Source organism: Camellia sinensis, chromosome 14, assembly GCF_055761805.1.
Source record: "Camellia sinensis isolate YWXY chromosome 14, ASM5576180v1, whole genome shotgun sequence".
Classification (NCBI taxonomy): domain Eukaryota; kingdom Viridiplantae; phylum Streptophyta; class Magnoliopsida; order Ericales; family Theaceae; genus Camellia; species Camellia sinensis.
Window position 1 is genome coordinate 13,991,698 of NC_138974.1, and position 23,128 is coordinate 14,014,825.

The 23,128-nt window shown below is 36.7% G+C and overlaps 1 protein-coding gene across 2 annotated transcripts; it reads left to right on the forward strand.

Moving 5' to 3' along the window:
- Nucleotides 1-502: 502 nt before the first annotated feature.
- Nucleotides 503-22,147, forward strand: LOC114256958 (vacuolar sorting protein 3-like). Of its 2 annotated transcripts, XR_014350199.1 has the most exons (15): nt 503-1,884; nt 6,148-6,423; nt 8,246-8,442; nt 9,082-9,223; nt 10,015-10,287; nt 10,393-10,462; nt 11,354-11,402; nt 12,298-12,559; nt 12,762-12,817; nt 13,161-13,229; nt 13,334-13,445; nt 16,876-16,965; nt 19,949-20,178; nt 20,678-20,848; nt 21,550-22,147. XR_014350199.1 is itself a non-coding variant. In XM_082904455.1 (14 exons), the coding sequence occupies exons 1-14, from the start codon at nt 721-723 to the stop codon at nt 21,640-21,642; spliced, it is 3,024 nt and encodes a 1,007-aa protein (XP_082760581.1). In that variant the 5' UTR covers nt 503-720; the 3' UTR covers nt 21,643-22,147. The 2 variants fall into 2 exon arrangements, 1 of the variants encoding a protein (XP_082760581.1); XM_082904455.1 differs by lacking the exon at nt 19,949-20,178.
- The last annotated feature ends 981 nt before the right edge of the window (nt 22,148-23,128 follow it).

The window sequence follows — 23,128 nt, forward strand, 5'->3', positions numbered from 1 at the left end:
GGTTGTTTTTGAAAGATAGTTAAAAGTTGATTTTTTTAATTTTTTTTGATTTTTTTAAAAAAAAATGTATAAAAAATGTAAGAAATGATGTGATCAAAAATGAGTTAAAAGTTGACTTTTGACTACCAACTCACTTTCCAAAAGAGCCCATAGGGTTGGTTTGGGAATTTGGCTATTGTAATTGATTTTTTGACTTTTTAACTAACTTAATCTAATTAATTTTTAAATTTTTTTTTCTATAATTAATTTAATAATTATCAAAGAAAAAATAAAATAATTATAATTTAAATATGAAATCTTATTTTATTAATTATTTTTTTAAAAAAAACCTCCAAACCAATTTGTCCCATCCTAATTCAGAACTCACTATCAATATCCTTCCTATCTCTCAAAATAAATACAATATTAACAATCCCACTTTAGTACCAATCTCAATTTCCTTTCTAACTGTCCAAACAAAAGTGGCGTAATAGTGAACCAAATTTATAACATCCAGACCAACAAAGCAAACAAGCAAGCAGTCTCTTTTACGGGTCGATGGAGGGTCCGATTTCCAAAATACAGCGCTCAAGCTCTCTCTCAACTACTTATTTCATTTCCCACTTCGCACGCAAATCTCACATCTCTCTCACCACTTCTTCAATGGCGGTTTCTTCGAAGAAGAAGACCAATCCCTAACATCTCCCCAAAACCCTTGACCTTCCCTCTCTCTAACCTTCAATGGCCAAACTCCAACTAACCACTCGCACAGTTCTCGAACCACTCGCAGACATCAATCCCTCTTCTCTCTCTTCCTCCATTCGATCCCTCGCTTTCTCCACCCTCTCCGATTCCCAAACCCTAATCTTCGCCGGCACCGATTCCGGAACCCTTCTCTTGCTCTCCCTAAACCCTAATTCACCTCCCAATTCAAATACCCAAAATTCGAATCAATTCAACAACAACAATAACAATTCTGTGCCTGCAAAAAGTGTTTCTTTTCTGCGATACACTTCGGTGAGCGTGTCATCGGTGGATTATGTGCATATAATTGATCATGTTGGGCAGGTTTTGGTGCTTTCAGGTGGGTTTTTGTTTCTTGTTGATTTGCTTTTGCGTCAACCAGTTAGGAAGTTGGGGGTTTTCAAAGGGGTTAGTGTAGTTGCCAGGAGAGTTCGGAGCGGTGTTTCGGAGAGTACTGATTTGGTGGGGGGAGATAGTAGCGGTGCTAGTTCGTCGGAGTTTTCGAGAACGGGCCTAAGGTTGTTACAGAAACTTGGTGGTGCTAGTGGGATTAGATCGAATGGCTTGAAAGTAAAAGAATCAGAGCTTCATAGGGATGGTAATTGTGTTTTCGCCATTGTGACCGGTAGGAGATTGGTGTTGGTGGAGCTTAGAATTGGGAGGAGTGACAGTCATGGTGACGGTGGTGGTGATGGTGGGTCTTTTCTAATTTTGAAAGAAATTCAATGTGTTGATGGGGTTAAAACCATGGTGTGGCTTGATGATTCAATAATCGTTGGTAGTTTAAGTGGGTACTTTTTGTATTCTTGTGTTACCGGGCTAGGTGGCTTGATATTTTCACTTCCCGATCCAGCTAGTCCGCGACTCAAATTGTTGCTGAAAGAATACAACGTGTTGTTGTTGGTGGACAATGTGGGGGTCATTGTTAATGCACAAGGGCAACCGGTTGGTGGAAGTTTGATATTCCGTCGTGCTCCAGATTCTGTTGGGGAGATAGCCTCATGTGTAGCTGTTGTGAGGAATGGGAAGATGGAGCTGTATCATAAAAGATCGGGCAACTGTATTCAAATTGTTTCTTTTGCTGATGAAGAAGTTGGTTCATGTGTCGTAGCAGATGAAAATGGGGGTGGGCAACTTATTGTTGTAGCAACACCATCCAAGGTATGCAAGTAAACCAATTGATCTTTGGTAATAGTTGGCGTTAATTGTTTGTTAATAGTTGCTCTGGGCATCTGAATGGGCTAATTGAAGGTGTGGTTATGTATTGGTATATTATTGGATTTTCTTAGTAAATTGTTTTAAGTGGATGCTCATATGCATAGATGATCACAAAAGGAGTCCCAAGTTGTAGATGCCTCCTGTATTTTTCTTTGGCTTGAACCAATGAGAAGGGATGACAAATTTAAGGCGTGTTTGATTGACAGGAATCGAGTGTGGGACTGGGGATCCCATTCCCATTGCTGTTTATTCCATGTTTGCTGACTGTCATGTGTTCTTGGTGTGACAACTTTCATATAGTGGGAATCCGATTAATCTGGGGAGTGGTGGTGGGTGTTCTGATTCCCATTGTAATCAAAATTAAAAATATGAAAGGAAATTTGACAACCATATGCCTTAAGCCATTTAATGTTTAGAAAATAAGTTGATCATTGATAAAGTTAATTTTATTTTTAGTATTGTAATTTAAAAATTAAAATAAATTATTTATACCAGAGTTTTAGAAGGTGTTATTTGAGGCTTGCATTGAGGCTAGGCTATGGTAAAACATATCAAGGTTTTTATTTTCAAGCAACACTCCCAGAAGGCTTGTGCATCACATTTTGAGACATGCGTCTCAGTTGCTTCTGTCTTTTAAACATAAGCATATGAGGACTACACGTATGGATACCTTGTCTTGGGCTGTTGTTGAACTTTAGTCTAATACGTGGTTTAAACATAAAAAGAGAACACTCTGAAGGTTCAAGTAAGAAACTCAATAATTGAAACTAAGAGCATCGATTTCACCTTCATTAAGGGAAAACTTCTTTCTTTGCAGCAAAAATATTGGACGCCTTGAGGAAAAAAGTGTTGACATTTCTTTATTTAATTTTAAATATCTTTTACTATTTTAAAGTATTTCATTTATTTACTAAATATAAAAATTAAAACTTTGAAAATACTTATGCCTTGAGGCTTATGCTTCGCCTCACAAGAGGTATACGACTTGTGTTATGCATTCACCTTAACCTTTAAATTTATTAATTTATACAAAATAAATCTAATTATCGTTTTTTATTTTATTTTATAATTTAAACAAAAAAAAGGTATAACAGTGAAAACAATATTCCAACTTTAAATTAAAGTTGTAACCTCAAGAACAATTAGCTGAAATTATTGTTGCAATATTTTTGAAAATAAGCGTATGGTTAAAGGTGTAAAATGAATGGGCTGCAAAGTATTTGTTGAAGCCCTGAGCTTATATATCCATTGGCATATATAAGTTATACACCTCTCCCCCCCCCAAAAAAAAAAAAATTATGAGATACAAAAGGGAAAATATTTTCTCATAAAAAATACAAAGAAAGAATGATAATTACCCTCAAATGACCTACCAGTTTTTCTGGCGAATACAGCACATGGCGCACAAGGGCATAGGCTCCCAAAGTTTCTTCTTTCGCTGCCTAGGGCGACCACTCCCCCAACAAGGCAAAAGAGTCACAACTAAAGGAGGCATTACCCATTCAACCCCAAATTAAATAATTCTGTTTTAGGATATATTGTTTTGAAAGTTTATTCTTTAATTGTTTTCTTTCTTTGTTGTATATAGTCAAACTAAATATCACAGTGACAGAGAACCCTTTTTTTTGTGACATTTTTGAATGTATCTAGACTAGCATGGGAATATTTGATTCCCAATCATTCCTAGGCATCTCTTACCCTGACGTTGGATGTTGGTCGTCAAACTAGCATTCTTCATAACAAATGCATCCTTAGAATCTCACTATGGAGGGTTGCTCTGAGGTGGCTAGAGTGGGGTCTTCTGGGAAGATGGTAAGCACTAATTAGAGTTGAGGCGGTCTTAGAAGATGGGAGAGTGGCAGTAGAGACGGCTTTCGAACTTGCCAAAGGAAGTTGAGGGTTGATTGTGTATCTACATGCATGGAGGTGGTCTCCTTGTGTAGGATTGTAGAACCATGGGGGTCAGCTCAGTTTTGCACAAAGTCTTATGCTCAAACACATGTGGCTTGACTGCCTTGGTTCAACAATTTGATGGTTTCTCAACTATCAATTGTACCTCCGCTTAGACCTTGGGGGTTGGAGGAGTGTAGTGGGCAGGTATGCTATCATCAAAAGGTAATAAAAAGAAGCTATAATGGTTAGTATGATACGCCTAATGAGGTATCACATTTCTTGGTCAAGTCTGGCTATGTCTTCTTGTAGAGGCTCCTCTCTCTCTCTCTCTCTCTCTCTCTCTCTCTCTCTCTCTCTAAGATCGGTGAAGGTCAAGGTTTTAAAAAGCGGCCGCAGCCGTTACGTAACGCCGTTACGTAACAGTTTTGGCGGTTACCGCCACCCGTTACGGCCGCTTTTGCAGAGTGATTGAGATTCACAGGTGTGTCGGCCGTAGCGGCTGCCGTAGCGGTCGTGACGGTGCCGTAACAGCTGTAACGGCCTGTTACGCACCGTTACGTAACGGTTTCAAACTGTTTCTTTCGAAAAAATACAAAAAAAAAAGCTGAAAATGGGGAAAGAGGGATAGAGAGAAGAGGGAAGATAAAGAGAGAAAATGGAGCAAGAGATAGAGAAAGAAGAGGGAAGATGAAGAACATGTTATTGATTTGTTGAAGCTGTAAGACCTATGTTATTCTATTCAACTGCTATCATTCAACCATTTTGTTTGTTTGTGTCTATCTATATATTGTTTGAAAATAATAATAATAATAATAAGTGTGGTCATTAACTATTTAGCTTGGTTAAAATATGTGTATATATATATATATATTTAGGCTCTTATTTATTCTCTTACTTTGTCATTGTTTATCTTATATATAATAGTTAGTGATTGTTTTTTTGTATAATATAAAGTTATTAATTATTAAAATAAAATGTAAAAAACTAAGTTTATAGTGATTTAAAAATATGAAATATATTGGATCATACGTAAAAATTTACAAAAATTGGTCAATATTTATTTTTAACCCAATAAATATGATCATGGAAAAAAAATATGCGTATCGGTAAGTTTTTTTCAAATTGTGCGAAAAATAAAAAAATTCACTGTTCCGGCTACCGCAACCGTTACACTATGGCCTTTATACCCCGCAACCGCGCCACCGCTACAGTTACGGCGACCGCAACCGCTTTTCAGAACCTTGGTGAAGGTGCAAGCCCCTTTGAGGGAGCGGATGATGAATCTCCTCGATGACCCCTCAATTGTAGTCTCCAAGCCATAGATCCTTTAGTGATCCCGAGCAGAGGTCAAATGCCCCATGACCATGACACCAACCTAGAGGGGCTTCTTAGGCCCTATTCCCAACCTAGGCAACATTGGTAGCATCGAGGTGCCTTTTGGATTCTGGAGACCTTTTCTCGGTGGAGATTGCTTAGCCAACCATGGCAAGACTGAGCAAATGTCATGAAAAGGGCACACTTGGCCGGAGAGTGAGTGTGTGTTAGTTCTCGGAGGACAAGAATAGGCAGAGAAACATTCATTTAGGAGGCTGTTCGATTGAGTTGAGGCGGCATTGTGCATGTCAATTATGAGTAGATACGGGAATCCTCAGTCAAGCCGAGGGAGTGCTTAAGCTTGGTTTGTCTATTGATGAGTGAGCTTTTCAATGGGATCATGTTTTCATGACGGGCTCAGTTCATTTCCTGTCCTAACCTCGGCATTTGTAAAGTTGTTCAAGGGCATTATTACTCCATTGAAGTGGTGTTTGTTTTTGGTTTTATGTTTTTTCAGTGTAATGTTGTTTTAACTAATAATTGTTTATATATCAATGGATTTTATGTGTTTCAGCATGCGTAGTGGTATTTTTGGGTTATTGGGTTAAATCATCTGAATGAAAATTAGGGTTAAGTAAGAAGAGAAGAAGGAAGAAGAAGAGCAGAGAAATAAGTTTAGGGCTTTATCATCTACTCTGCACCTCAGAATGTATTTATATTAGTGCGATATGAGATTACAAAGCTACCTTTGGCATAATATGAAAAACAAACAACTCTAACAATCTAGTTTAGATTAACTATACTTGCAGACCAGTTTATATGTTGGCTGTTTATCCTTGTGCCCTGTAAGTTCACAATACTGGTCTCTTGTACTTAAAAAATGAGGCCTCGTGATAAATAAGTTCTGTTGGGTATTTCCTGCAGTTTTAGTTATTAGTATATTTAGTACTTAGGGTGGTAGAATGTTTGGAAAATCATACTGTTTTATGTTATTGCCAGGTTATTTGCTATGGGAAAGTACTGTCGGAAGAACAAATCAAAGACCTGTTGCGCAAGAAGAACTTTGAGGAAGCCATCTCCTTGGTGGAGGAGCTTCAAAGTGAAGGTGAAATGACAAAGGAAATGCTGTCCTTTGTTCATGCTCAAGTGGGTTTCCTCTTGCTGTTTGACTTGCATTTTGAGGAAGCAGTAAATCACTTCTTGCTGTCAGAAACTATGCAGCCTTCTGAAATATTCCCATTTATCATGCGAGACCCAAATCGGTGGTCATTGCTGGTATATACTACTTTTGCTTATTTCTATGGTCACGATATATACTATATTTGCTTGTGATATTGCTTCAACACAAGGCTGCTGATTGTGCTAGTTATTGATCAGAAAATTTGGCTGGAAAATTTTCTTTCTGACAAATTATTAGTAGCTAATACCAAACTAGGAATGGTTTTTATGCTATACTTTGTTTTTGTTTTTCTCTTTTGGTTCAGTTTCATGGTTTCTTTGGTGTTTTAAACTAGGAAATCGTGCATCACTTGCATAAACTAAAGGTTTCTTATGCTTTGTCACACTTAATTGCAGATAATGATTGATGCAGTGACCTGTGAACTAATGCTTCATAGAGATTTTTTTCCTCACTAGTTTTTAATTTGAGAGTTTCTTCGTAATTCTACATGTTGATTGGTGTTAAAAGTAAGTATTTTATTATGAGGTTTTGTTACTTGCTCTATTGTTGGTAGTTATTATTTGTGTTGGTCTAGGATTCTGGAAAAGTTTTATTTGCTGAAACTAAGTATTCTTATGAGTGTATTTTCTAAAAGTGTCTATTTAATTTGAGTTCTAACTTGAGCTGGGTTGTGAGTCTTTAATCCAGCCTGTTATTAACTTAAATAGTTTCTTCAAAATTTGAGTTCCATCTGGTCATAACTTTGCTTGTGCCCTTGATGTAAGATGAGGTTTAAATACAATGAATGCTTTGTCTTGGTTAATGAATGATTGCGGAAATTTTTGTTGATTTGAATGGGGATAGCAGTCATGATTCATGGTTATGGTTCATTTCTTTCCCTTTCTTTTTCTTACTTTGTGAATTTCTTCTTCTACGGAACTTTTCAAAGCCCTTTTTATCACTAGAATCTAATCAAACACTTTGAATACTTTTGAACTTCCCTTTTTTTTATTTTTATTTTTACCGTCATTCAAACCAAAATATCTAGGTAATCTTGCATAAGGGAAGCTCTAATTTAATTCTTGTAGAGTTCATGTGATACAAACATTGTTAGAGAATCTCACTCGTACATAACAACTGGGAACTACTTTAGTTGGAGCCCCCCCCCCCCCCCCCCCCCCCCCCCCCCCAGTATCCTCTTATTGCAATCAGGAGGCACCCACACCACCTTCCATACTAGTATATCCCAACAATATTGTGACTGGGGGATTCTCTCTCCCACATAGGCACTTGCATGCTTGCTCACCATTTTCTTTTTCTTTTTAAATGAAATTGAAAAGATAATCGATGGGTTGATTTGATATGAAAAAATGGTTTCAGGGGCTCTTAACCCAACATAATGTGAACTTGTCCTTTATCTCTTAGATTTATTTTATCTCTAGTTGCTTGGTTTTGCTTGGAATATTGTTTTATACACTCTTGAAGAGTTTGGTCTTTTCTCAAAGTATGTAAGAAGGGAAGGCTTCCTTGAACTTTACTAAATTTGTGGGATAAGTAGTAGTGATAGCATTTAAGAAAGAGATGAGGAAATTGTATATCTTGGTACTTTTCATGTTGTGGAGTACTCCACTGTTACATAACTTTGCATCTAAATATTTGATGACTGGTCTTATTTGGGGCAATTTGTTGTGAAATTACTCGATTTCAAAGTAGAACAGAAACAGGAAGATGCTATCTTAGCTGGATTTGGTATATGTACTGAGTGTAAGTTTTGGGGTGGTGCACATTGCAGTGCAAGTATGTTTTAATTACTTTCATCTAGTTTACTTCTGTTAATTATCTCCTCCCTTCCCCCTTCTTTCTGCTGTTTAGTTGTTGATAAACTCATATCAATGCTTTTGAACTTTGATTTAAAATTGATTAAGTTTTTATTTTCAGGTGCCACGGAACCGGTATTGGGGCTTGCACCCTCCTCCTTCTCCACTTGAAAATGTTGTTGATGATGGATTGATGGCCATCCAAAGAGCTATTTTTCTTAAAAAAGCAGGGGTGGAGACTGCAGTAGATGATGCTTTTCTTTTGAATCCACCAAATAGAGATGATTTACTGCAATCGGCAATAGAAAACATCATTAGGTGTATATTCTTCCTCTTGCTTTTTGTTCTTAAAGGGGCGTGGAATATAAGCCGTCTGGAAAAACCTAAAAGTTACCTTTAGATTGAGATTATGAATTTTTAGATTATAGGCTGAAAATGCTTTGAATAAGTTGTAAAAGTATATGGTGCAACTTTTGGATGACATTTGGAAAAGTTGACAGTGTTGGCAAATAATCCAAAAAGTAGCCTTTTAAATCATAAATACCGAAATGGCCATAGTTTTTTAAACCTAGCAATTTTTAAAGGAGTACGCCCATGATTATGAAAATATTGAGGAGTCTTTTGGTCCAACTTTCGAAAGCTTAAAAATTTAAGCTGGAAAAGCACTCCCAGGTAGCTTGGAAAAATCAAGCTTTCGTTTGTTAAAATTAAGTTCATTAAGCATATAAGTTGAATGCAATAAGTTATGCCAAACACCTTCCACCAAAGCTGTAATCCAAATAATCTTATTTAAAAGATTTGTCAAACGGCCTTGTAATACAGTCCCAGGTATTTAGCATATCACCAAAATGGCTTGCAAGTTTAACAGTTGTATATTACTGGTTCATGTTAAATTGTCTTTAAGTGGAGGTGGATTGTTGCTAAAGCTTTTCTTGACCTCCCCTTCTTTCACTACAGGTATTTACATGTTTCTCGGGAAAAAGATCTGACTCCTTTGGTGAAGGAAGGAGTTGACACTCTTCTGATGTACCTCTATAGAGCCCTAAATCATGTAGAAGATATGGAGAGGCTTGCATCTTCTGAGAACAGTTGTATAGTGGTATGTGACATCTTCCTTTTGCTTTGTACTTTTATTGACTTGTAACCCCTAAGGTACTTATACTCTGCATAGTTTACTATCCATACTTACGAGGAACCTGCAAAACGGACTCCAGCATTTTGAAGTGCTGGGTCACTTGATTGACCTGTGATCTCACACACAATATTTTTCAAACCCGGGATTATTGAGGAAGATGTGGAAGAGAGTGGTTCATCATCAGTAGCCAAACTCTTTGGGTCAGAGTCTTGAACTGTGATTCCATTTTCCCCTTAATATTATGAACAAAAGAACAGATAAAAAATGGAAAAATATTTGAAGTATTTTTAATTTATAGAAAAATCAATTGTTTGTGTCCTACAAGTTGCATTAAAAAACATAAGAGTTAGTGTTGACTGAGAACACGCTGAGGAAATAAATTGCACTGATTTTGAGAATATCTATCTCTTTCTTTAGGGAAAATAAAAGGATCTTAATCAAGTTTGTGACTTTCTGATTGGGATAAGTTGCAGTGATAAGGAGAATAGTTTTCACTGCAAACATCTTTAGTGGATTTCAATAGTTGCAATGTGAATTATAGCCTCCTACTAGCCTCCTACTCTTTTCCGGGTTTGAAAATATTGTGTTGTGTTAGTTGTTGGGTTAGGTTCAAGTTTGTATGTAGGCCTCAAGACAATGCACTATGTGCAGTTGTTTGTAAACAGTGGAATGTTACATTCCAATGTATTTCAAAGCGGGAGGCCAGTCAGAAGCCTGCTTGAAGGATGACCATACAACTTCAATGGGCGGTGCAGGAGGAGTTAGAAACTTTGTTGAACGACTCCGGGAATTTGCGGACGCTTGCCTTCCTGTATGCAAGTAAAGGGATGAGCTCTAAGGCTCTTGCTATATGGCGTATCTTGTCAAGAAATTACTCATCTGGCCACTGGAAAGACCCTAAAGTGGAAATGGACTCACAGCAGTCCTTGAATAATCATATTTCCGGCAAGGAGATTGCTGCAATTGAGGCGTCAAAGATACTTGAGAAGTCATCTGATCAAGATTTAGTACTGCAACATATTGGTTGGGTATGCATAATTATTTTGATCAAGTTCTGTTGATAATTATAATGGTTAAAAGTTGCTGTGATTCATGAATCCAATGGCTGATAGGATGTTGGTTTCTCATGTTAGATTGCAGATGTTGACCAGGCACTTGCTGTTCGGGTATTAACATCAGAGAGAACTGATCAGCTTTCACCAGGCAGGCCTCATAATCTTAAAAGTTTTTGGTTGTTTTACTTTCCATTTTCATTGGCTGCTTTTATTTGTTTTGTGGTACTTTTTATGGTGCCCAATACTTGTTAAAGGTCTTCATATATATGTAAATATATTTTATGTGGTAATTCGCTCACAGAGTCTCCTGGCACAGTATTTTCATTTGTCTTTGCCATTCCATTCAGGCATCATTGGTGTTTGTATTATCCAATAAGAGGGAAAATAAAATGGGTTTACCATGAGATCACATTGCTGGTTTTGCATTAATTTTATTTTATTTTATTTTATTTTTTGCTTTATACAATCTGTGATTAGTTACTTTTCAAAAAGTGGAAGGAATGCAACAAGATCTGTCTATATATAATTAGATCTTAAATTTACTTGCAATACACCCATTTTTGTTGCGAATAAATGAAGTTTATTTATTGACAGAAGGAAAAAAAAAGTGTATATAAGAAAGATTCATAGTTGGTAGTTACTTTTCAATATTATATGACTCCTTTGGTTTAAGAATAATTGTACTGAATGTGAGAAGATTTGGAACATAGCTGCAAGAGTTCATATCTAAATGCCTAAGTGCCTGAAAAAAGGATGCACAGGACAGGAGCAAATTTTTTTTTATTTAATAGTGTATATGGTTCGTCCTTTTTTTGGATTACGACTTTGTGTGTGTGTGTGTGTGTGTGTGTGTGTTCTGTTGCAAATATAATTTAGAATTTCTGCATGTGATTTATATTTCTTGAAATAGTCTACCTCTATCACTTAACCATTGGGACATGCTTAATAAATAGTTATAATGATGTGCATATGTTATTTTTACTTGGAAAATAATTTTCCTGTTTTGCTACCTTTATTTTTAATGTAACTTTTGTTACAGATGAAGTAATTTCTGCTATTGATCCGAAGAAGGTTGAAATTCTGCAAAGGTATGCTCCTCCTAAGTTATTGTATCTGCAACATTATTTCTGGAAAGTAATTCATAATAGCAAAGCCCATGCAGTTTTCTGTCATAATTCTGTTTTTATGACCTTCAGTCTTTTTTTTCTTCCATTTTTTGAGCTACTTGGATGGTTAAAATTCCAAACATAAGGGCTAGCATCTGTTATTGTCTGAGTTTGTTTAATGGGATAGTACCTTTTATCTTCTGTGTTTGTTTGATTTGTTACCGCAACTGCTAATGTAAACATGATATGAAAAGAATGGATGTTTTTGAACTTTTTATTATTTTTGTTTCTGAAAACTTGAAAAACGATAACTTAAAAAATGAATCAATGCCAATTAATTAATTAATTAATTTTTTTAGTTTTGTTTCTAGTCAGGGCTGCGGCCTTGTAGATCTTCCAAATTTCTGGTTGCAAGTATGAGTTAGTGGGTACATATGTAGATTACTCTAGGCTTGATTTTTGTATTGTTTGCATCAACTTTGATGCTTTTCTAATAAAGTTTGTTTATTTATCAAAAAGAAAAAAAATAAATATGTAGATTACTCTTTGATGTGTCACCTTGGAAACTATTCATGAACTTTCCTGGTCAAAATGATCATTCTTAATGATTTTGGTATTTCTCAGTTCTGTTAACTGTTTTCCTGTTAGTATGGAGTAGACTTATTCGAGTCCCATCATTTTCTATTTGGCACATAAAGAAAAAAATATAGAGAGATTAAAGCACAAAAAAAGAATTTGAAAAGGAAAAAGTACAGAAAAGAGAGGAACTATGTTTCATTCTCTGATCTGTTATCTTTTTTCTTTTGCTCCTGTTCTATGTTTAAGCGATTTTTTTCTCATGCTATTTTGTTTAATATCCCAAACTTTGTTGATGCAGATATCTCCAGTGGTTGATTGAAGATCAAGATTCTGAAGACACTCAGTTCCACACAACATATGCGCTCTTGCTTGCTAAATCAGCATTTGAAACAGCTAGTACCTCTCAAAATTCTGAAGCAGGAAATCTAGAAGAGACAAACATGTCAATGTTTCAAAGTCATATTAGAGAAAGATTGCAGATCTTTTTACAGTCTTCAGAACTATATGATCCAGAAGAGGTCCTTGACTTGATTGAAGGGTCAGAGTTATGGTTGGAAAAGGTCCATTGAAACTTTTCTTCCCCCTTTGTCTCATAGATTGCTTTTTTGTATAATGAGTCGGTAGTCATGCCTGCAGCTCTATACAGATTCATTATTGCCATCATGCTCTTCTGTAAGGGCAAGCATAGATGCATTCACATTGCCATAAAGCTGGCTTTGCATACTTCTGAGTACTGATATAATGTCCACATTTTTGTGACAGGCTATTCTTTACAAGAAACTTGGCCAGGAAACATTGGTGCTTCAAATCCTTGCGTTGTAAGTTTGCAATCACTTTGTCGAGTAATTGAATTTTAAATGAATAATAAAAGGCAGCAATAAGTTTTCCAACATTTAAGTTAAAAGCTTTTCATATTCTAGGAAATCACTTGCTTTAGTTATGATGCAGTCAAGCAAATAACCCATTTATACTTCAAGACAAGATTGGCACAAAGTGATTAAATAGAGGCATGTATATCTTGTTATTCTAAAAAATGTGCAGTTGCAATCCTTCAACACGAGATAAAGTTTAGGAACATAGCTCATGACTGTTTAATAAAAGATGATTTTCTGTGAAGAATGAGTTGTTGGTCATTTACATATTATTTCAACCATCTGTCAGGAAGCTGGAGGACAGTGAAGCTGCCGAACAATATTGTGCGGAGATTGGTCGGCCTGATGCCTATATGCAGTTGATTCTCTCTCTCTCTCTCTCTCTCTCTCTCTCCACACAGATGAATGTTAAATGTTAATGTTGTTTTGCCTGTTAATTCTGTTGTGGGTTGATCACCTTAGGTTGCTCGAAATGTATCTGGATCCAAAAGATGGTAAAGAGCCCATGTTTAAAGCTGCAGTTCGTCTGCTCCACAATCATGGAGAATCATTGGATCCTTTGCAAGTTCTAGAGGTCTCTCTCTCTCTCTCTCTCTCTCTCTCTCTGTGTGTGTGTGTGTGTGTGTGCACGTGTGCGCGCTCGCGCTTGTGTGTGCATGTGCGTATTCACGCACACACTGACATGAGCACATAAATGTTGGTTCATCACTTGCTTCGAAGAATTAAATATTCTTTTTTGAAGCACTTTCTCTAATTGTTGACAATTATACGGCATGCCCGCCTTGGCATGTTGGGCGACGCCGTGGCTTGGCATGCCGGCCACGGCCGCGGCCTTGGCATGCCGGCCTTGGCATGCTGGGCAACGCTGTCCGGTTCATCCCGCATTGCCAGTTCTGCTTACCAAAAATGGCCCACTTGGAGCTCTCGATTCCGTGGCGCGGCTCAACGGAGCAGCCGCGCCGTCCTATCAAAGCCAAACCTAATGGCAATTACCCGAGGGACAGGATTGCTTGTCAAGGCCGTGGCATGCGATGTTCTTGGCCAAGGCCAGGCCATGCCATGCCATGCTGCGGGACAAGGCCGCACTCGAATTGAGAGATGTGGGGAGAAGGGGATGATAATGGTCATGATTCTTAATTTTTATGATGACCTATATGCTAGACTACATAGTAAGGAGGGAGAGAAGATGATATACAAACTTGTTAAGATAAGAGAGAGGAAAACAAGAGACTTTAATCATGTTAAGTGCATCAAGAGTGAGGATACTAAGGTGTTGGTGAAGGATGAAGAGATTAAGGAGAGATGGAAGAACTATTTTGAGAAATTGTTAAATGAGGAACATGGAGGTAGGATAAAAGGGGAGGAAGTAGGCAGTAATAATGAAAACCAATACTCCATGTTCTATTGTAGGATTCGGAATTTTAAAGTGGAGATTAAACTTAAGAAGATGAAATCGAATAAGATTTTATGACTCGATGATATCCCTATTGAAGTTTGGAAATGTTTGGGTAAGAAAGGGGTGGCCTAGTTGACTAGGTTAATTAGCAAAATTTTGTTGACTAGGAAAATGCTAGAGGAGTGGAAGAAGAGTATCTTAGTGCTAATTTATAAGAATAAATGAGATGTCCAGAACTGCAACAACTATAGAGGAATCAAGCGAATGTGTCATCTAATGGAAGTGTGGGAGAGAGTAATGGAACGTCAATTGCGAGATATAACAAAGGTTTCAGAGAATTAATTTGGGTTTCTATCTTTTGAGGAGAGTAATAGAAAAGTATAGAGAAAATAAAACAAAAGAGACATTAATATGGTTTTTATCGATATTGAGAAAGCATATAATAGAAAGTCTTGGGATATAATTTGGTGGGTGTTAGATAAGAACGGGGTGACAAAAGGTTATATTGATGCGATTGGAGATATGTATGAAAGTGTAGTGACCATTATTAGATTGCCTGTTGGAGAGACAATTGAATTTCCAATTAGTGTAGGTTTACACCAAGGATCAATCTTAAGTTTTTATCTTTTTGGCTTTAGTTATGGATGAGTTGACCATAAATATTCAGGATGATGTGCCATGGTGTATGTTTTTTTGCATATGATATCGTGTTAGTGTATGAGACTAGAGAAGGAGTTAACACTAAGTTGGAGACTTGGAGAGAAGCACTTGAATTTAAATAATTTAGAATAAGCAAAACTAAGACAGAGTACATAGAGTGTAATTTTAGTAACAATGATAATGGAAGCAGAGGAAAAGTGAAGATTGAGGACCTAGCGCTACGTAAGTGAACATTTTTGTTATTTAGGATCAATTATCACAACGGTTGGGGAGATTGGAGCGGATGTGGTCCATAGAATTAAGGCGGGGTGGCTTGAGTAGAAGAGTGTGTCTAGGGTACTGTGCGATAAATGAATACTCACTAGACTAAAAAGGAAGTTCTATAGAACGGCTATTAGACTAGCGATGTTGTATGGGATGGAATTTTGGGCGACTAAGAAACAATATTTAGATAAGATGAGTGTTGTTGAGATGAGGATGCTGAGGTGGATGTGTGGCAAGACTAAAAAAGGCAGAGTTAGGAATGAGTATATTCAAGAATGGGTAAGAGTAGAGCCGATAGAAGATAAGTTGAGGGAGAATAGATTGAGATGGTTTGGTCATATACAATGGAGACTAAAGAGACAATAGTGAACTGATGCGATACAGTGATGATAGATGGAAGTATTAAGGGAATGGACAGACCTAGATTGACGTGGGCTAGTGTAGTAAATAGAGATGTGAATCTCTTTAATTTGACTAACGATATGGCCTTAGATAAAGTCGAATGGAGAAGAATGATTTATGTAGTCGAACCCATTTTATGAGACTTAAGGCTTGGTTTAGTTTGGTTTGAGATTTCAATTCTATTGCAAACGTTAATTTCCCTTTACTCGACAATAAGGAAACGCTAGAAACAATAGAGGAATATTCTGTGTTCTCTATGATTCCGTTTGTTTCGACGTAAAATATTTTACACCAAAAAGTATTTTTCATGTAAATTAATTTTGTACGAAAAATATTTCTGTTTTTATTTTCTAGTGTTTGGTTGATACTTGAAACACATTTTCTATTGTCGGGAAGCAGAATTCCGGTTCAATAAAATGTCCATTATGACTTTTTATCAAACAATTAGTGAGCTAGGATACCTATTTGAAAAGGTCAATCATGTTGCAAGGGATCATGACTGGGAGTGAACTTCACAAAAATTGACTTGTGAAATTTTTACTAGTGATTTGTTTTTGGGATTATGATGAAAAATATTTTTCTTAAAAAAAGTTTTACTTGCTTTTTGTTCAACCAAACAATGGAAAATGCATCAAATATTTTTCAAGTAAACATTTTACATCGAAACAAATGGACCCTACATTTCTCTTTTTATTTTTTATTGGCCAATGGAATCTGTTGGGAAAAGGTAATTTTGTAATGTTCTCCTCAGGAGTTGGGGTAGGTAACATGGTTTTGGAAGCGTGCTTCTTTCACAATAACATAGCCAGAGGTTGGCACATGTATTTCTATCTTCAGTTGATGGAGCTTCTATCAGTTGATTGTCCTTATGAAGAAAAATAATTATTATACCATGCATATTTGAGAAATTTAAGGACACGGTTGATGCTCTAAAAAAGATACAATATACTATGTCCTTGGGTCTCGAGAGTATTACTATCTAGTCCAAAATATGGAGAGAGGGCTTTTTTCGTTTGTTTGTAGATCTGTATTCATGAGTAGCACCCCTTTGGAAACTTCAGAGAAAAATAAAGGCACCAGTCTCGCATATTGCGTGCCAATAGTAAAGTTACCTTGATCATCTAAAAGTTATTTTAACTTTATCGAAGTAGGTAAAAAAAACTTCATCGTATCATGTGACTGGGGCAAGTATCCCATGCTAGAGCAGTGGATCTGATGTTTCATGTATTTTTGGTATTTTAGTATTTTGGTCCTCTATAACTTTTGAGGTTTTCTTTTGCAGAGATTGTCTCCAGATATGCCCCTCCAACTTGCTTCAGATACAATTTTAAGAATGTTGAGAGCTCGATTGCATCATCATCGTCAAGGACTAGTATGTTTTTTAGTCAATGTTGTTTTCTTTCCAGTATTTTAATACTGATAATCTTTTTAGCTAGTATCTGCATGCTTCCCTCTGCAGTTTGTTTCATTTTTATGTATGTCACAATTGCATTAGTTGAGCCTTCTTATGATTCAAATCCTATTAATTGACTTCATGCAAGCACTTGGAGCTGTTACTTTTCTTGCTTTATCTTTTGCTGCATCTGTATATATCCTTCAGTTATTGCAGCATGACAAACTTATTCATCTGTCATTTCAGCCTTCTCCTTTTTGTAGTGCCTTTTGGCTCATGCTAAGTCCAACCTTAGCAGCTTCAGATGTTGCATATAAATATGTGAGGGTATATACATAATTGATGATTTTTTTCAATAAATATATGTTTTACTAAAAAAATAGAAGCATTTTATTTCTACGTTTTACTAAGTTCTTTTATTATACCCCAAAGAAAATAATAATGCAAACAGAATTCTATATGGGATATAATTTCTGGTAATTTATAAGTGAATGGGCTTATATAAGAAATACTAAAAGAATAATATATATGTTGTGTGAAAATAACTAGTTACAAGCACCTGATGGTCTAGTAGATGTATGTTTTATTTCAACTTCACCCGATTTATTGATTCATAATGAGAGGAGGGTAGAAGAGGGTTTTTCTGAACACCATTCTCTTGAAATAACAACAATCAGACAACTCTATCCAACTCATTTCTTTCTCCTCATCCTCCTCTACTCCTTTTATTTCACATGACTATTCAGATTGAAACTTGGACACACACAAGTCAAAATAGTATGGGCAAGGATGTTGGATGACCATAAAAATTGTTGAACTTTTCAAATGTGTGAAGATTGGGGTTAGGATGACTCCACTATCTTGAAATCTCAATGTATGGATTATGAATAATAATTTTGTGAATTAAAATGGTGTGCTTGTGCCATAGAAGCATAATGCGGAGTTTTTATGCATAGTTTTATGGTAAACTTGAATTACTAAACATGGTTTGCTAATTTGCTAGGTTAATTTTCAACTAGTATCCCATATCCTTACCCAAGGGTCAAGTGTTCTACATGAGTATTTTATACATTTAGTTGTGTTCATCTAACATAGGTTTCTGTACATTTATCTTTTAAGCTGCACCTTTTCTTTTTTTTTTTTTAAATAAAAAATCCTTCTAATACATCTCAAATCATATTAATCCTTGGCACATCTTGACATTCTTTTATCACTCTTTGTTTGGTAAGCCATCATTACTCATAGACATCACTTGTAAAGGGTTCCCTGCATGTATGGTTTATCTTGCTTTTCAATTTTAGTTATTTCTAACATTCTAATCTTTAGGGGTTGTTTGATAACCAATTTAATACTTCAAACTGAATGTATTCATTAAAATAAATTAAGTGTGTTTTGTTAACGACAATTCATATTGCTTAAAAATATGCTAAATTTGTAAGTGATATACTTTTTCCTTAATGGTGAATTATGAATTTCCAACCGTTTAGTTGATACCACCATTGAGGTGTACTGCTGCTGCCACTCCACTATCACCAACATTGCCACCACCCCACGATCATTGTCACTGCTATCCCACCACCACACAATTATCACTGCCACCGTCACTACCAGTGTTATTAAAGGTGCACATAGACATGTACCTAACCCAAGTCCCATCTAGGCCCAAGGTTTGCGCCTTGCAGTGTTCCAAGCCAGGTGACTTCTGTAAGTCGCGCTTAAGGCGTGTGACTGGGCCAAGGCGCAGTAAAGCCCAAGTCCTGCGCCTTGAAAGCTTTTATTTTTTATTTTTTTAATTGTTGCTTTGATTGGTTTTGCTTGAAATCTTACCGTTGATTTAATATGGTGTAGCTACAAAAGATTTCTACTCTTAAGTACACTTGCCAATACATTGAGCGTTCAGCCCCAAATCAACGATAGATGAAAATTTAGCCATTATTCAGTCTCTGAAGAACTCATTGCTGCTGCCTACCTTCGTTATCGAATCCAACGGCTCCAAAAATTCTTCTTCATGTTGCTGTCTTCTTGTCTTATGTTTCTCTATCGTTCTCTTCTCTTCTTCTTCTCTACATTATTGTCTTCTCTACTTCTCTTCTCTACGTTGCTATCTTCTTCGTCACATGGCTGTGATCTTCTGCTTCCATCTTCTTATGCTTATTCGCTTGTCTCCTTCTCTTTCTCATCCTTCTTTGGACTGATCAGTTTTTTTCCCCCCTCTTCTTGTTCTTCTTCTCCCCTCTTCTTATTCATGTTTTATGTTAAACTTTGAAATAATATTCATTTGTCTATGTTAAAATAGTATTGTTTGTTAGTATTTATATTTTTAAATGTTTAATATTTCATTTTGCTTATGTTGGATCCTGAATTATTTGTTTATATTAAATTATATATATATATATATATATTTTACGTAAAAGGTGTGCGGCACTTTGGTAAAGCCTGCGCCTTGCCTTGCGCCTAGGCCCCAAGAGACCTTGGCACCTCAGTGCGCCTATCGCCTTTAATAACACTGATCACAACCACAATCATCGGCACCACCATCACTCCCACCCTACTACTACTACCACCATTGTTCAAAAATCAGTTAGTTCGTACTGTATCTGCCGGTTGAACTGGGTTTTGGCTTAGCCGGTTATACACCTACATTTACAAGTTTGGTTAAAAATTGCAGTCGAACCAGCTGGTTCAAAGTACATATCAGGCCGAACTGATTATTGTCCTGGTTTTTCAGCATATCAGACTGGTTCACTTGCTGTATAAACAGAGTGTTTCTGGGTTGGTTCTGCGATTCTTGTAAACTTATTTTTTTTGTTGTTGTTGTGATTCCTCTCTATTTCAACTGCTATTCTTCCATTATCTCTTCGATTCGGCTTGATTTACATCCTCCTCACACATATGTACACTTTTTGTTCTTGATTTGCATCATTCAAAGCTGAATCTGAAATAAACATGTTTGGATCTGTAGAAGTTTCGACAGGTTGGGGAATATTTTTGCATTGATGTCAACATCAAGATCACAGATGGCCTGTCCTTCAATTAGGTGTATGGTTTTTGAGACATCACCCTTGCTAAAGTTGGTTTTGGCGAGGTGAGGATATGAGAGAAGAGTTAGGATGAGAGAGATTGGTGTTGTCCGCTGTGTTTGCCCACAATATATATATACCTGAAGATTTGGTTGTGCTCGGCTGTGATGAGGTGCATGTTTTCCACCTGTTATGTTTGCCACGTGTAGTGTTGTAAATCTGCATTCAGTTCTTGGTTTTTTTATGAACATAAGATTTCGTGTCTGAGAAGCCTCCAAGTGTCTTCATCTGGCCCCTCCAATCTTCTCATTAGCTGGATCCCAATTCCTTTTGAATTTCAAATTCTTTCTTCCCAAAAGCTCCACCAACCCACCCCTAATGTCCTCTCTCACATCCTGGGTTGTGTACAGTAATGCAACAGACCACCACTTGGTGGCAACTGCAGAAACACCAGTCGTCTCAAACAAGCGCCCCAATCCCAAAACAACCAAATGATTTTCTTGGCCATTGTTGCAACTTTTCTGGACATGAACGTGGTAGCTTCTCCTTTGTCCTGATGTACTATTAGTCTATTAGATAGTCCAGCCACATCTGTAGACTTGATGTGCATTACTTTTACAAATTGTGCTGTTGTAAGGTTTGTTTGAACTTTATCTTAATTTCTTTTACAGATAGTGCATAGCCTATCTCGTGCTATTGACATTGATGCGAGTTTGGGAAGGCTGGAGGAAAGATCACGACATGTGCAGATAAACGATGAGAGCCTGTGTGATTCTTGTCATGCCCGCCTCGGCACCAAGCTATTTGCAATGTACCCAGATGATACCATTGTTTGTTACAAGGTTGGTGATATTGACATCTCATTTATTGCTTGTTTGGAACTCCATAATGGTAGCTACCATTTCGGCTGATAGACAGCCTCTGTGAATCAACCAAAATGGCTGCGGAAACAACAATACAATACTGGTAATTAGTGTTTAAACAGAATATTATTATGATGCTGTGGAAGAAGTTTCCCTACCTTACGCCCCATTTGTTTGAGCGGATAATATTTTTTTGCATTTTTCTAGCATTTGTTTCAACGGAAAATGAAAGTCAATGAAAACAAGCATATTTGGACAGAAAATGTTTTTTTCCTTTGAAAAGTAAGAAAACATTTTCTAGACTGAAGTCTTACTAATGCTGTCACACTACGACTGCCACCCCACCCCACCCCACCCCACCCCACCACACCATTACTAATGCAACCATTAGTACATTAGTTTTAAGGATACAATCTAACATATTCTGCTGGAACAAAATCACTATCAACTTGTCCTTTACAGACATTTCTTTTTCCTTGCATCTTTTCCCATCTGAAATTGCAATTTTCTACCAGAAATGGAATTATTGCCCTGTAACATCTCCATGTGTTCTCACCATTTTCTCCAGGAAAAATATATATACATATATATTAAAGGAGTATTTTCATTTAATTGATCAAAATAAAATACTGCTAGGGTAGGAAGTGATTTTACTGAAACCTACCTCTTGCTGAGTGCAGTGTTTCCGCCGTCAGGGTGAGTCCAAATCCATCACAGATCGGGACTTCAAGCGAGATCCCATGTTTAAAGCTGGTTGGCTGGTGACCCGATGACCTTGCAGAAAGATTTATTTTGGGCCTGCAACCTGCCTACGTAGTGGGTGATGATCTATAGCTTTAGCTTACACTAAGATTTGAGCAATTTCATCTCTCTTTTGTTGGCTCAGGGGAGTTAAGATTGCGTCTCTTGGGCGAGATCTAGTAGCCATGGAGATCAATCGTTCATCATATCCGATGAAGTTTTGTTTGTTTGTCAGCTGGTTGAGACGGTGGAGTTCAGGAGGAAGAACCTTGTGTAGCCGACCTTTTGGATGATGAGTTGGGGAATGAGATCAAAATCTGTTATATATGCCGTCACTTTGTTGTACATAACTGATTGCTGATACTAACAGTTTCTCTTGGAAAACAGAAAAAATGATAAAATGAATTTGATTGTTTGCTGCATGAGGTTTTTTCGTTTTTTGTATTTTATGCTAATTTGATATGCTTTGTAATAATTTTTATGACTTATCTGATCATATTCTGGAAATGCAACGAGAAGGGTTTTTTGTTGGGTTAATTACATTTTTAGTCCATAAAGTGTAAGTTGTGTTACTTTGTTTTCCAATGTTTAACGGGCTTTCAGCTTAAAAGTCTAATTTTGAATTTTCTATGTCCAAACCACAAAAATATGAAGTACCATTATCCAATCTATCTCTACAATTTACGAGTTTCTTTACTCTCCATTGCTATCTCAATCTAGGGTTTCAGACGCCTCCTCTCTTCCCTCTCTCTCTCTCTTTCTCATTTGTCTCTCCTCCATCGTCCTCCACATTTGCTGTGTTGATGGTGTTGCTGTTGCTGTTCTGGTGGGAACAATGCCAGCCGCCAGATCTAGATCCGTCACCTCGTCCTTCCTGACTTCGTGTCATACACCGACAATGCAGAAGCCTTGACAAAGATGTGCAAGTGTGTGTGGCGTTAGTTAACTCCCTTTATTAGCCCACCAATAATGCTCAAAAGGTTTGCAAAGACAAGCAAATACAATAGTAGTTAGGTTGATGAGCCACAAGATTGGAGACAAGTCACAAAATAGCAATCAACAAGCTAAAATTAAAGCAAGTAACAATTGAAAAGTTTTGCACAATTTAAAGACGAAATGAACTTTTGATTGATCAAAAGAAAGGCATTACAATAGTTGAACAATGCACTAAAAACACTAAAAAACTTGTCTTACCATAAGCTAAGTTGGAGTACTTTAAATGCGCAAGTGGTCTGGTTCAACACTTGGGTACCTCCTCTTTAATATAGCTTGTTAAGCCATTTCTTAGTTGGCAAGATGAAACATTCACTATGTTTGAGAAGTCATAATGAATTTTTAAAAATTCTCCAAAAAGAAAAAAATTACAATATTTGGACCTAAAACATCTTTAATACTAAGGTATTTACATAAAAATTTACAAGGCAAAAAGATTACATTTGACCCTTCAAAAGTTGGTTTAAAGTTGTTGCTGGGCAGACAAGTCTGTGGCATGTTGTGGCTGGGCTGCTTCATGGCATG

Excerpts from the sequence above, each read along its gene's own strand:
- LOC114256958 (XM_082904455.1), top strand. The coding sequence starts at position 721 with ATGGCCAAACTCCAACTAACCACTCGCACAGTTCTCGAACCACTCGCA. Across the intron at positions 1,885-6,147 it reads TTGTAGCAACACCATCCAAG|GTTATTTGCTATGGGAAAGT; the intron begins GTATGCAAGTAA and ends TGTTATTGCCAG. Across the intron at positions 16,966-20,677 it reads ATCATCATCGTCAAGGACTA|ATAGTGCATAGCCTATCTCG; the intron begins GTATGTTTTTTA and ends TTTCTTTTACAG.